This window comes from Littorina saxatilis, linkage group LG11 (genome assembly GCF_037325665.1).
Source record: "Littorina saxatilis isolate snail1 linkage group LG11, US_GU_Lsax_2.0, whole genome shotgun sequence".
Lineage (NCBI taxonomy): Eukaryota > Metazoa > Mollusca > Gastropoda > Littorinimorpha > Littorinidae > Littorina > Littorina saxatilis.
In genome coordinates, this window is record NC_090255.1 from 4,380,468 (window position 1) to 4,395,361 (window position 14,894).

The 14,894-nt window shown below is 41.0% G+C and overlaps 1 protein-coding gene and 2 long non-coding RNA genes across 5 annotated transcripts in view; 1 reads left to right on the forward strand and 2 right to left on the reverse strand.

Moving 5' to 3' along the window:
* Window positions 1-1,810: 1,810 nt before the first annotated feature.
* LOC138979451 (uncharacterized) lies at window positions 1,811-6,540 on the forward strand. The gene is made up of 3 exons (XR_011460033.1): window positions 1,811-2,157; window positions 4,291-4,468; window positions 4,900-6,540. It is a non-coding gene; the product is annotated as an uncharacterized lncRNA (long non-coding RNA).
* LOC138979453 (uncharacterized) lies at window positions 4,605-8,668 on the reverse strand. 2 transcript variants are annotated; one of them, XR_011460036.1, is made up of 3 exons: window positions 8,055-8,668; window positions 7,312-7,475; window positions 4,605-5,283 (listed from the first exon to the last, which is right to left on the reverse strand). It is a non-coding gene; the product is annotated as an uncharacterized lncRNA (long non-coding RNA). The 2 variants fall into 2 exon arrangements; XR_011460037.1 differs by lacking the exon at window positions 8,055-8,668 and having other exon boundaries at window positions 7,312-7,932.
* Window positions 8,669-8,866: 198 nt separating this feature from the next.
* LOC138979447 (protein D2-like) overlaps window positions 8,867-14,894 on the reverse strand; it is a 19,856-nt gene continuing 13,828 nt past the window's right edge. For both annotated transcript variants that reach the window (XM_070352171.1, XM_070352170.1), the window contains one exon: window positions 8,867-14,232. In XM_070352171.1, coding sequence (XP_070208272.1) covers window positions 14,036-14,232 — 197 coding nt within the window. In that variant the 3' untranslated portion in view covers window positions 8,867-14,035. The remainder of the gene's footprint in view (window positions 14,233-14,894) is intronic.

Consider the following 14,894-nt stretch of genomic DNA (forward strand, 5'->3'; position numbering starts at 1 on the left):
TTGTTTCACACTCCACAGATCGCAACAGTGCCGCTAGTAGTCTACACTTTGTGTTTGATGGTAGAATGGGATATACAGATTACAACACTCGTGGTTTTTTATATGGCTTGTATTTCAGTCAAGACCCAGCGGGAATATCAATCGAGAGCCACTCGCCAGAGGCTCGTGTCTCCCGATGATATTCATCCGCTGGGTCTTGACTGAAATACAAGCCATATAAAAAACCACTCGTGTTGTAACCTATACATATTCTATTCCCACACACACACACACACACACACACACACACACACACACACACACGCACGCACACACACCCACACACATACACACACACACCCACACATATATACACACACACACACACACACGGCACAAACAAACACACACACACACACACACACACACACACACACACACACACACACACACATAATTAATAACACGGTGTTCACCTGACCCCAAACCAAAAACACCGCCTGACAACTGACAGCGATGGAGCTTATAATAGTGTCATGGTATTGGATCCGGCCCTAACAAATGTCTGGTACGCATAGCAGCGTAACGCGTCAACACTTTAACAAGGTGGTAGACTTTTGTCCGAGAAAGGGACCATGCCGACAAGCCTCGTTACTGTGGGCTTATCAAACATTTGTCGCTGTCATTTAACCTATTAGTTCCGGGATCAAGTTCGGACCACGAATAAAGCCGGCTTGAGTGTAGTGTGTGTGTGTGTGTGTGTTTATGTGTGTGTGTGTGTGTGTGTGTGTGTGTGTGTGTGTGTGTGTGTGTGTTTCTGTTTTGAAAAGAGCAAATCACCATCTGAATAACAAAACGAAAAAAGAATATGAACAAGAAAATTCTCTTTACATCCTTAGAGGCATAACTCTTCGTTAACATCTGCGTCGTGCATGACAAGTTGTGTCCCTTGCAGGAAGTTTTAACAAAAATGTGTGTGTGTGTGTGTGTGTGTGTGTGTGTGTGTGTGTGTGTGTGTGTGTGTGTGTGTGTGTGTGTGTGTGTGTGTGTGTGTGTGTGTGTGTAGTGTGTGTGTGTGTGTGTGTGTGTGTGTGTGTGTGTGTGTGTGTGTGTGTGTGTGTGTAGTGTGTGTGTGTGTGTGTGTGTGTGTGTGTGTGTGTAGTGTGTGTGTGTGTGTGTGTGTGTGTGTGTGTGTGTGTGTGTGTGTGTGTGTAGTGTGTGTGTGTGTGTGTGTGTGTAGTGTGTGTGTGTGTGTGTGTGCGTGTAGTGTGTGTGTGTAGTGTGTGTGTGTGTGTGTGTGTGTGTAGTGTGTGTGTGTGTGTGTGTGTGTGTGTGTGTGTGTGTGTGTGTGTGTGTGTGTGTGTGTGTGTGTGTAGTGTGTGTGTGTGTGTGTGTGTGTGTGTGTAGTGTGTGTGTGTGTGTGTGTGTGTGTGTGTGTGTGTGTGTGTGTGTGTGTGTGTGTAGTAGTGTGTGTGTGTGTGTGTGTGTAGTGTGTGTGTGTGTGTGTGCGTGTAGTGTGTGTGTGTAGTGTGTGTGTGTGTGTGTAGTGTGTGTGTGTGTGTGTGTGTGTGTGTGTGTGTGTGTAGTGTGTGTGTGTGTGTGTGTGTGTGTGTGTAGTGTGTGTGTGTGTGTGTGTGTGTGTGTGTGTGTGTGTTACAACTCTGAGTAATACTTTGACCTCTACTTCGCTTTACACCAGTACTGAATTGTGCTTGTGATCAGCCAAGCGCCTTGTCGGGTGTTTCTTCCTCAAAACAAAACAAGATCTTTTTATTTCAACCTTTTCATTTTTCGGTAACTCTTTAACTACTCCAATTCAAGGAAATTGCGTTTTGAAATCTTAAAGGAAAAGTCCAAGGTTTAGGGTCACTTTTGATATGTTGACCCTCTTAATTCATCAACCACAAATGCGTGTGTAAAAATGAACACAGAAATCCAAAAAGTATACTTTGACTCGTTTTTTGGTTGTTCTGAATCGTTCCATCGCGCGCGCAGTCTTGGCTCATGACCTTGTGCACATACGTGTGCTACGTCACGAGCCTTGAACAACAAACATGGCCGGCTCAAGCAGTGAGGAAGACAAGTGGAATACGGACCGGTTTTCAGCCAGCCTGAGGTTTTAGCGTGCCCGTTTGAGCCTCTTCGTCGTCAAAATGCTGGCGAGGCCACAAGGAAATGGTATGTGATTCTCTTTGTTGTGATGTTGACACACTACTAGTCCGTAGTCGCTACCTCTTGCATGCCAGATCGACGTGAGGTGTGTTTTTCACAGATCAGTTGATGTGCTTCCACAGATCTGTAAGCATGTAAAGATCATTGATTTATGCTATTATTTCAGGCATCTGGTGTTGTTTATTTTCCTATCTTTAATCAAGGATTTCGTCCTTGAACTGCCCAGTTTAGAATAAATGTTTCCACAGTGATGTTCACACGCGACTATCCTTATTTTCTCTTGGAATTCTGAGTAATGTTTCAGTCACACAACAAAACATGTAGACAGCAAGTTAACATTGCGCAAAGTCTGTTTCTTGCGGACAAAACTGCAATTATCCTGGTATTTTTATTTGCGACAGTAAAACACTACATGACATCGACACTACTAAACAGTGAAACTTTTTTGAAATGGCGGTGGGCTGCTTTCATGTGCTAATACTAATAGTGATCCTGACATTTTTCTTGCGAAACGGTCAAAGGGAAGTAATAAATGAATTTAGTTTTTTAAACGAGCACACGTGATTTCCGATCTCAAACTAGATCTGAAATCATAAGATTTTCTGAGCAGTGGCGAAACGCTGATGGCTAGTGATATCGCAAGCCGTTTTGGAAGCAAATAAGCACTGTCAGACATATATTATGCTGAAACACGATTACAGCAGTTCAAACTTTTTGATCATTGATTTTTAGGAGTACGCAATGTCGGACAGTCACACTACAAAAAGACAATGCGTTCGTGCATATGTTCTGCGCGAACTTAGAATCCGGTTTCATTCTAGAATGGACCGGGTCCAGGTTGGAATTCTAACCCTGCGCAAGTACAGGGGTGCCATTCTAGAATGAAACCCTTGTTGCTGGTCCATTCTAGAATCGGCCGTGCGCAAGGTTGGAATTTGGGTCCAAGTTGGAATAGTCATTTCAGTTAGACTATCACACAACCAAAGCCACAAATGTGGATTTTCTGTTTGTTTTTGTTTTTTGTGTGTTTGGTTGGGGTTTTTTCGGGTTTTTTTACACTTTACTCAAAGACATCGTGAATTGGGATTGTGATGTTCTGAAAGTCAGTGATTACGATTTTGAGAGACACTCAGCACTGATCGCTACGAACGGAAATTTCCGGACTGACAGTGTTTTGCCGATCTCGCTTGTAACTTTTAATCTTATTCATATACATGAAGTTGGTCTTCTGAATTGTGAAGATATAATGTCAACTTTTTTTAAACCTGTGACAACAGCTCTATAACTCACTCTGTCCTTCTGTTAGTCTGTCTGTCGGTTAGTCGGTCTGACCGTCTGTCTGTCTGTCTGTCAAAAAAATTGTCAAAAAACCGGACATTTCCGAGAGGGAGACAGCGCTGACATTGCAAGCGGCGCGGCAACCGGCTCTCATCACAAAAACAACTGCCCTGCAAACAATACCGCCCTGGTAGTCCCCCTTGCTATGGTCTGCCTTTGTTTATTGCGTACTCAGGAGTGTCAACTTTCTTGACATGACATGACATTCACAAGATCGCCAAAGGATTTTTTTCAGGGGTAGACAAATCAGCCCCATTTTATCAAAGGGAATGTGCAGGTGGAGATAATTCAAGGGAAGACAACTCTGTCTTACCTACAAACATTACGGCCCCCTTTATTCAAGGGTTTCATTCTAGAATGGCACCCCTGTACTTGCGCAGGGTTAGAATTCCAACCTGGACCCGGTCCATTCTAGAATGAAACCGGATTCTAAGTTCGCGCAGAACCCATAGATCGGTATTCTCAAACGTCACGAACAGACAGTACGTTGCTACTATATTATTTTACTGTATTAACAAAACCTCACAGTTCCATTAAAAATGTGTGGTGTGTGCCGAAAAGCAACCATATGAGATTCAGTCAGTGGGACCCTGAATCTACCTGGGGTTAAATCGGGTTATTGACTCTCATTGCATGAATTTTTAAACTGAATATATATACATGTACTACTGTTCGTGTTGTTTTTGTGATCCAGTACAATTTCTGTGTATACCTTAGAATCTCAAAGTAATTTTTGAACGGGGCATACAGATGATTATTGTTGCCATGATCACAGAGTGATACGTGTATTTTGCTTATCAGGTGTCAGTGCAGAAACTCCAAGAGGGAACGAAATTCAAATATTATCTGGAAAACATGGATGAGGAGATAGACAGCCTAACAGCACATCCTCCTATGTTTGCTCGGACATCTACTACCTTCAAACTGCATACTATGCGAACACACAGGAATATGGACGACTCAACATTGATCAAAATGGGTAAGTAACACAACACAAACAGATGATTTCCATTATGATAGATTTATTTATCTGAAAGTAAAATTGACAACAGAGTGTACAATTTGTTTTCAAATACAAAAATATCACATTGGGTTAAAAAAACAACACCATCATATATCATTAAAACTATTCTTTATTTCTAAACACATACATATCAGCATAGTTTATTCATGTAAACATCCTCATTTCGGTTCCCAGTCTATCTGAAATCAAGGTAAGATATATGCCCCAAAAAATAGCGATCACACAGTGCTTCAGCATGAATTTGAAAACCTGCTCTACGTCACATAGACACAGCGTGTCTTATGATTCTATCCATCCTCTCCAAACAAACACGTACACGTTTTCTCTGGTACGAATGTCTTAAAAGCTCAAACTAAGCTGCTGTTTTATTCTGTCTTGCTTTGCAGGAAATACAGGCACGTCGCTTACCCATAACAGGCAGCTGGTGCGCTAGCGAGTGGGGTTTCTCGGCAGAAGCATCAGAGTATACCATTACCAACCTGTGCAGTCAAAACAATCAGAATACTTTCCCAAACGGATGAAGAGTGGGGTTCAAACTCCCTGAGCTACAGAAGGCTGAAATATACTTTTACAAATCGTGTGACTGTGTTGAACAGATTCCTGCATGGTTTGAAGATGATACTGGGTTGTCACGTGGTCCGGTACATGGTTCACATTCTGCAACATTTTGTTCCCGACTTTTTCCACTGTTGGTCTACTCCTGCATCAGGTAGTCAGTCCATGAGCCGGTCAGCATAGCCTGTGTCCAGTATTGTCCGTTTGCCTGTTGCCTGAAACATGGTTGTTTGGAAGTAACTAACGATCTCTGCACACATTTTAACATGTGAATAAGAACAGAAAAAGTTTTTCAAAAGTATACATAGTTTAATTTGCATTTACTTCAAGGCCAGACTTTCTTCTCGTTCATTATTTCTTCATAAAGATTCTGACAAAATGTTTCCCCCTATCAACGCCTCCTAACTTTTTTTTTAAATGCAGGTCGGTTTGTTGTCATCTGTGCATTACTACCTCTTGCCGCCCGTGCGGTCATTGCCACCTGGTATCTCAACAATCAAACCGTCTATACAGGCTTAAAGGCACGTCCTTTTTCAAAACAGGATTGCTCACTACACAGATCTGCGAAGACTTTTACAGAAAATAAAATCTCTTGACTTGAACATATACCAGGAATAAACATCCTGACTGGTTTTTGGAGCTGCCGGGATTTTTTTAGGGAATGTTTTACACGTGTGGCGTTAAAGAAATTAATTAATAAAATTCTACATTCCCAAAGAGAGTACCCATACAGAGTGTTCAGTTCTGGTATTTTTCAAAACGGAAGGATGGCCATATCCCATGTAAAAGCCTGGTAAGATTTGAGATTTTGAACCCAATCGTTTACACGGGAAGGGCTGTCCATTTAAGAGCACGCATCCATGCCTGGATGAGAAATACACTGATAACACAGAAAAAGCACGAGTTTAACCTGCATATTCACAAAACTGGTTCAGAGGCCCGGTAAAGGGAACACATGTTAGTTATTTTAAGAGAACATCACGAAGACCTAATTATTAAATCAAAGCCTTTCTGAACGAATGTACATCTTCTATGAATTATATTCTAAAACGCCACATGTGTAATTCATTCCACACACAAAATCCAGCTCCAAGAAGCAGTGAGGCTGTTGATTATTGGTATGTGTTCAAGTCGACAGATGATTTTTCCTGTGTAAACTGAGCCTTGGCAGATCTGATATAGTGAGCAAAGACCTGCATTTTTTTTAAACGTGTTCAGAGGCCTTGAAATGGTTAAACATTTTGTTTATTTCAAGTAGTCTTTATGAAGAAAAAATTAACAATAAGGAAGGCAAATGGGTTGAAATGCAAATTAGATTCCTTTTGACGAACTTTTTATGTTCTTCTTCACGTGTTACATTATGCGTACGTAGATCGCAAGATATTTTCGAAAAAATTCATAGATAAGCCAATCTGCAAACGGACACAAATTCACAATATTTATGAAGCCAATAAATTTGACTCAAGAACAAAGCTTATGTGTTTGAGGTGATGTGCATGGGTATGAATGTTGAATGAGTCCGTCAAAGATACCCTCCATGTCGCCTTTATACAGTGGAACCTACCATTAAAATTATACCACCTTAAATTACCTTGCTCTTTCAAATGTACTGCTTAAACTTCTTGAACATGCAACTCTTGCTGTCTACCATAAAGACCATCAGGTCAACAACATACTCGTGAATGTTTTGTTTTGGTCTATAATTAAAAATTTCAGAAAATACCCTTTTTTTTATATTAGGCCAAAAAAAAAATAGGTCTGTTTACGGTAACCCGACCGACCCTATTTTTTTCGCCCGACCCTAGACTTTTTTTTGGCGTTTGGGGGAAAAAAAAAAAATCTTGGTTTTTTTTTTTGTGCAAAATAACGTACAAATATGGTTTTTTGGAAAAAAAATAAAAAAATAAAAAAAATCCCGACCTACCGACCCTATTTTTTGGGCCTATGTTACCGTAAACAGACCTTTTTTTTTTTTTTGGCCTTATTTATTCGGAAGCATACTAACTTTATTTGAGACTACTTCGACAGATATAGTTTTGCAGGTTGACGGGAGGTGAGTTACGAAAGAAATTCAATCCATATGTCGCTCAGCACAGAAAGCATAAACGATTAACATGAGTAGAAATGAACTTGTACTTGTTTTCATAATGTATTATTTGGATGGTATCTGTCAAAGACACTTTCTCGTTTTTTTGCAAAGCTAGAATAAGGCACTAATTTTCAAAACAAAACAAAAATCTTACGATGAATGGCACGTTGGTTTTCTCCTGTGGTGATTCTGGACGGTAGGAACAGGACTGGTCAACAGTTGCGTTATGATCACGGAGAACCGGGAAATCTGGAATGGTCACGGTGTCAGTGTCTAGTGACCTGTTCTGACCAGTGGCCGTGAGTGATGATGAAAGGTCTGGAAGTAAAAGAAGAGAGAAAATGAGTGTGAGTATAAATCAATTCGAAAGTATGCTTCTGATCTATACAGTACACTGAACATTTAGACACCCTCTGGAAGTCGTCTGGATGTGTATCCATGTTGTAGCAATTAGACTGGTTTTGCGTCTCTAAGTCAATGCAGAAAGATTAATTCCCTGCACAATTCGTAATCTTCTTGTCTCTAGCATGCAGGTGTCTGTTTACCTTACCGGTTGCACATCCACCAAAAGTTTAGATCTGGTAAAAATAGCATTAAACCATGATTCCAGCAAACGCTGCCAATTTCATGAATTGATATCAGGGGATAGTTTGCGACTGAATAGAATAGATAACGTGACACACGCATTGTCTTACGTGTCCTCAACCCTGACTACTTTTTACTCTTACTCTTAGCTCAGCTCAGACCGTTCTGTAACTCTGTAGATCTAGCCTGTGGCGCATCTGTACTCCAGCGAATATCAGCTGGACCCAGACACACTGTTCTGCACCAATTCGTATTCGCTGCGCAGCAAAACAATGTTTACGTATGCATGAAAATAAAAGCATGTACTCTGACCTTCAACGCATTCCTTCTTGTGAGATAATCCGCTGTTCGTATGTCGCCTCGGAGTTTCGATGGCTCGTCGTAATAATGCCCTCTCCGTACTTTTATGAAGGGAAGACACTGCCAGGGGTCAAAACATTTGTTTCAGGGATGAAACGCCAACTTTTGTGCTGCAGAAAAATGGCGAAATCTGTGTCCAGAAAGTGCCCGACACTTTGAAATCTGCACGCTTGTGCTGCACACAGCTCTTCCATTTCCACAAGAGACTCAGAGTTTTATGAGGGAAAGTGTGCTATGAAATGCCTGGGGACATTGACGAGTTGTTGCAGTTTGCGGCTGCTCTCCACCGAGGCATTCTTTTCGGGCATACAGTGGTGACTTTTCTGTGTGAAAATCAAGCTGGTACTAGTGGTAGAATCAACACAATAACTTGTGACGTCACAGTGCACCGACGTCACAGTGCACCGAAAACCACGTGACCACTACTTGACCCCAGGCGACTTGTCTTGGTTAGCCCCGCAACACTAAATCTTGAACTACAACAACAACAATTTTTTTTCAATTTTTAAAATATTTTTCCAGAGATGTTTGTAACATTTGGCATTCGATTTTCAAGTTTTTGGGCATATTTAAAAACCTTGGACTTTTCCTTTAAGCATTCTATTTTAGTTCCATAGTCAGTACAAACAGTAAAACCATTAAAATAATATAAATAATATTGTTTTGACAACAGTTTCAAAGTTTGACTCGTCTCGGCAAGCTCTTTAAACAAGCTAAGAATCCTTCACAATTCAACCTCTGAAACGAAAGCACTGTCCTACAAGTCTTGTTTTAAACAATTTATTCCAGAAAAATACAGATAACAATGCCGCATACAATCGCACTAAGAAGTGGAGCACAACAAGCAAAGCTAATACACGTGCTCTTGAAAGCAATATCATGTCTGATAACGCGGACGATACGGGGATCTATAGAAAGGGAAAGTATAGGAAGGAAAAACCGCAATACACGTGCTCTTGAAAGCAATATCATGTCTGATAACGCGGACGATACGGGGATCTATAAAAAGGGAAAGTATAGGAAGGAAAAACCGCAATACACGTGCTCTTGAAAGCAATATCATGTCTGATAACGCGGACGATACGGGGATCTATAGAAAGAGAAGGTATAGGAAGGAAAAACCGCAATACACGTGCTCTTGAAAGCAATATCATGTCTGATAACGCGGACGATACGGGGATCTATAAAAAGGGAAAGTATAGGAAGGAAAAACCGCAATACACGTGCTCTTGAAAGCAATATCATATCTGATAACGCGGACGATACGGGGATCTATAAAAAGGGAAAGTATAGGAAGGAAAAACCGCAATACACGTGCTCTTGAAAGCAATATCATGTCTGATAACGCGGACGATACGGGGATCTATAGAAAGGGAAAGTATAGGAAGGAAAAACCGCAATACACGTGCTCTTGAAAGCAATATCATATCTGATAACGCGGACGATACGGGGATCTATAGAAAGGGAAAGTATAGGAAGGAAAAACCGCAATACACGTGCTCTTGAAAGCAATATCATATCTGATAACGCGGACGATACGGGGATCTATAGAAAGAGAAGGTATAGGAAGGAAAAACCGCAATACACGTGCTCTTGAAAGCAATATCATATCTGATAACGCGGACGATACGGGGATCTATAGAAAGGGAAAGTATAGGAAGGAAAAACCGCAATACACGAAATACATCCACAAGAGCAACAAGGTCAAAAACAGCATAAGACTAACAACATTCGAATTAACACACACACACAAACGAACACACACATGCACGCACGCACACACACACACACACACACACACACACACACACACACACAAACACACACACAAACACACACACAAACATGTCGTCCAAATTAGAAATGAATTCTGAATCGGATAATAATGTTAAATAAACACATCTCATAGAGTCTATAAACATATGTATATAGTGTAAATTAAGAATGACCCAAACTGTGGGCTTGATGCAATGAACCAATACCACTGGGCAAACATCGAGTTATCCACTGATTCTTAAACTTATATTAGTCACAAATTCAAATCAGATAGTACAACATACAACACGAGAAAAATACTACATTTATTTTTTTTAAAAGCTAACAATCGAACAGGCCTGGGAGTCAAATTAGGGGGCGTCACTCCGCACAGTCAATCGGTCGAAGCGCGAAAGTCACTTTCGAATCGCAAACAACTAAGCTCACAGTCCTTTCTTCGAGTTAAAATTAGGTCTCTATGAACTTCACTTTTTAGATTAATGCTACACGCTGGAATTTACCAACAGAAATTAAAACAATGACAGAAAGCACGACAAACTTGAGATAGCACACACAAAAGTGGATTCAACACGACCTGGCCACGCTGTTATGCCTAGTCCAAATGCGCGTAGCAAAATGTGCGTTGTGAATCTTGTTTTTTCTCTTGCGGTACTGACAATATCGTTATTGAAACTATCACAGTGCGCTAAAAGATTTATAGAGCAAATCTCAAAAATGATTATTAAACTCACCGCTACGCGCTTCGTTCAATAATTCATTTTCTCGATTTGCTCTATAAATCTCTTAGCGCACTGTGATGTCTCAATAACTTAAATAATAATAAGGGTATTTATAGGGCGCAAATCCTAAAATAGTTCCAAGCAGTTACAATCAATCTTGAATATAATAATCTTAATAACAGCAACAATACACATAAGCGCCTTACAATCAATCTTGAATATAATATAGCAACAATACACATTTAAAAACAAACAAACTCTGAATAAATGGAAACACAAAATCACGTACACAATACACAATTCAAATACAAGGCGGTCCAAAAACAGCGCCCTATTTTCTTTTTGATCTCATTTTTGACTGCAAAGAGATATTTAGAACATTTCTTCACCAAACAAAAGCAGAATGATGGCAAATTATGTCATGCACATTTTGGTAGAAATTGGTCTGTCGATCCTTAGCAGTTGATAATATAATAATATAATAATACTAATAATGACAGCTTATATAGCACAAACCACAGTAAACTATGCTCTCCGCGCTGTACATATCAGCTATGAATAAAACCATACTATTTAAACACCAAATACACATACATTCTAACAAAATAACGTAACAATAATCTTACAGCAACACATTATCCACTTAATCTCTATCCAGCCTCCTCTTCCCTGGCGATAGGCTCATTTCACGACGCACTGACTTCCCTTGGCCACCTTATTCCCCTGATCGCAACCCACCCGACTACTTTCTGTGGGGGTACCCAGGACAGAATATACGGCAATTCCCAGAACCTGGCAGCTCTGTAGGACGACATCGGAAGGGAAATCAGGCGCTGTTAACCCGTGATTTGTAAAAATGTAAACAAATTTACAAATCACGGGGCGCGCCCCGCTATTTGTAAACATTTTTACAAATCACGTTTTTGCAAGGGACAAAAACGAAATCCCTTGACTTTTGGGGTAGCGCGAATCTGTTAATTTTAAGATTTTTTATATATATTTTTTTTTTATTACAAGGATGTCCCATCATTGGGAAATTCCGGTCGCTTCCTCCCAGTGGAAAGCTAGCAGTGACAGAGTCGCACTAATAATAATAATAATAATAATGGTTATTTATACGCGCACACCTTCCCAAAGGGAAGCTCGTGGCGTTTACAAAGGCGCTTCATGCATACACTCGTACATAACAATCTCACAACCTTACATTCCACACAATCAACCGTACGAAAAATAATAATAATAATAAAAACAAGTACAAAATAAAGGATAATAAAGGAAATATCTAACTGTACATTATTAAAAACTCTAAAAGAATATTATACATCGGTGCCAAACATTTTGTACAAGGTGAAGTAACTGCTTCTCACTGATCAGCAGAAAAGGCGGATCGGAAAAGGTGGGTCTTGAGGGAGCTTTTGAACTGGGTCGGGGTATCAGAATCACGGACAGAGAGAGGCAGGCTATTCCAGGTTACAGGGCCGATGTAGGAGAAGGCACGTTGTCCTTGAGTTTTCTTATTGCGTCGGGGAACTTTGAGCATTTTTGTGTCAGCAGATGAACGGAGGGATCTAGAAGGAGTGTGGACTGTGAGAATTTCTGTGAGTGCATGTGGTGCAGTTTGGTTGAAGACGTTGTAACGCATACTACTAAGTTTATAATCTATCCTCTGAGCGATGGGGAGCCAGTGCAGGGCACGAAGGAGTGGAGTGGTGTGAGTTCTCTTGGGACATCTAAAAACTAACCTAGCAGCACTATTTTGAACCTTTTGGAGCTTGTTGAGTAGAGTGTCAGGGATGCCGGCAAGAAGAGAATTTCTATAGTCTAGACGAGACAGAACAAGTGAAGTAACAAGAGTCTGAGTGGCCTGTTGTGAAAGATAGTGACGGATGGTGCTAATTTTCCTTAATTCATAGTAAGCTAACTGACAAACTTTGTTCACATGGACTCTCATGGCGCACTACCGCAAAGTCAATCCCAAAAAGGGATCTATTAGTCCCGTTTCGCCGTTATCCCAATTCGCCCCCATCCCATTTTGGCGACATTTCTCAGGCCAAGTGTCATTTTACCACCATAATTATCATGTACCATTAGCTCCACATCCCATTTTGGCGCAATCCCGTTTCGCCGTTAGCCCATTTCGCCCCCATCCCATTTTCGCGACATTTTACAGGCCAAGTGTCATTTTACCACCATGTCATGTACCATTAGCTCCACATCCCATTTTGGCGCAATCCCGTTTCGCCGTTATCCCATTTTGCCCCCATCCCATTTTCGCGACATTTCACAGGCCAAGTGTCATTTTACCACCGTGTCATACCACTAGCGCCACATTCCATTTTGTCGCCATGCTATGCCATTTCGCCGCCATCCCTATTTCGCGACATTTTGGATTGTGGCAAAAATGGGATTTGGCGTAAACGGAATGTCTTCCTAGTTGAATAACGCAGTATAGTAGTATAGTGAGGCTTGGCAAGAAGAATAAATAAAAAATGGGATGGCGGCCAAATGGGATGGTGTCAAAATGGGATGGCGCGCTATTGTTATGACACGGTAGTAAAATGACGCTTGGCTTGTGAAATGTCGCGACAATGGGATGGGGGCGAAATGGAATGCGGTGAAACAGCATGGCGGCCAAATGGGATATAGTGTCAAAATGGGATGTCGCGCTATTGTTATGACATGTTAGTAAAATGACGCTTGTCTTGTGAAATGTCGCGAAAATGGGATGGGGCAAAAAATGGGACGGCGGCAAAATGGGATTGCACCAAAATGGGATGTGGAACTAAAACCACCCCCACCACTCAACGTAGAGGCTCTAAACAAGAAAAATTAATAATAATAAAAGGCATGCATTACTTTGTGGAATGCGATATTTTTACATTTTTACAAATCGAGGTTTTAGGTTTGACGTGATTTGTAAAATGATTTTACATTTTTACAAATCACGGGTTAACAGGCGCATACAAGCTGACAGCTGACATGATTGGACGAGTCATGGACAATTTCAACGTTCGTGTTGCAGCAGTTCTTCTACGAAGAGGACACTGGATGGAGCAGATTATCAACTACTAAGGACAAACCAATTTCAAACAAATTTGCAAGACATGATTTTCCATGATTCTGCTATTGTTTGGTGAAGAAATTTTCTAAATCGCTCTTAGCAGTCAAAAATGAGATCAAAATGAAAATAGGGCGGTTTTTTTGGACCACCCTGTAAATCGATCGTTATCAACTACAATCTCAAATCATCGCTACACATAATGATGGGACACCTTCGCACACGCGAATATCATCTGACACTCAGTTTCAACGCTACATCTGTCTTTTTCTTTTTTACTTAGCAAGCATTTCACCTTCGACTTCTCTTTGTCTATTTATTTCGTCTTTCATTTTTCTCTCCCAAAACTCTCTTTGTTCCTTGTAAGCAGCATTCTCGTTTCAGTTCTCGGCAGTAAACTGGAACGAAGCCACAGGGTCAGAGTTACCCAGACCAAGGCCAGTGATGAAACGTGCAAGGTTAAAGCCACTTCTGCTACCGGGAACTTGGTCTAATGGAACAAGCAAGTCGAGTGTGTAAAGGATGAATTGGTAACGATGGGGGCCCGAGCGTGGCGGTGGACTGGGAGCCTCGTAAGCTATGTTTAGAAAAAGAGAAAGAAAACCCTTCTCAGTTCTGAGTAGCGGACAGACAGAATGACGGACAGACAAACGGACGGACGGACGGACGGACAGACAGACACACAAACAGACAGACACACAAACAGACAGACAGACACACACACAGACAAACAGACAGACACACACACAGACAGAATCGGGTACAGTAACACAAAAAAAAGAGTACCCAAACAAAATTGAATAACTTTGTCAATTTTAACTTTTTTTCTTTCTTTTTGAGGTGAGTCAAGCTAATCTACTGCATGGTTGGATGAAATAAAAGCTGTTCTCACAATGAACTATACAAATGATCAACGGACGTTTTGCATAGAGACCTATTTTCGCACAAAATCATACAGAGATGTGCAAGTACAGTTCCAGAGACTTCGGTCAGCGCGATTTCTATCTTTGGGGGTTCCTGAAAGACAACATCTACAGGAACAACCCACAGACAATCACAGAACTCAAGAGAGCCATCACAATTCAACCATTCGCAGAATCTCGCAACAGGAGTGTGTGCGGGTGATTGATAACTTTGCGCGGCGAGTTCAAGTTTGCCTGCAGCGGCGTTTGGAGCATGTTCTGTAGAATGAGCATAACTTTCCTGAAAGACAAGCTAGAACGCTAAAATTTTCTGTGC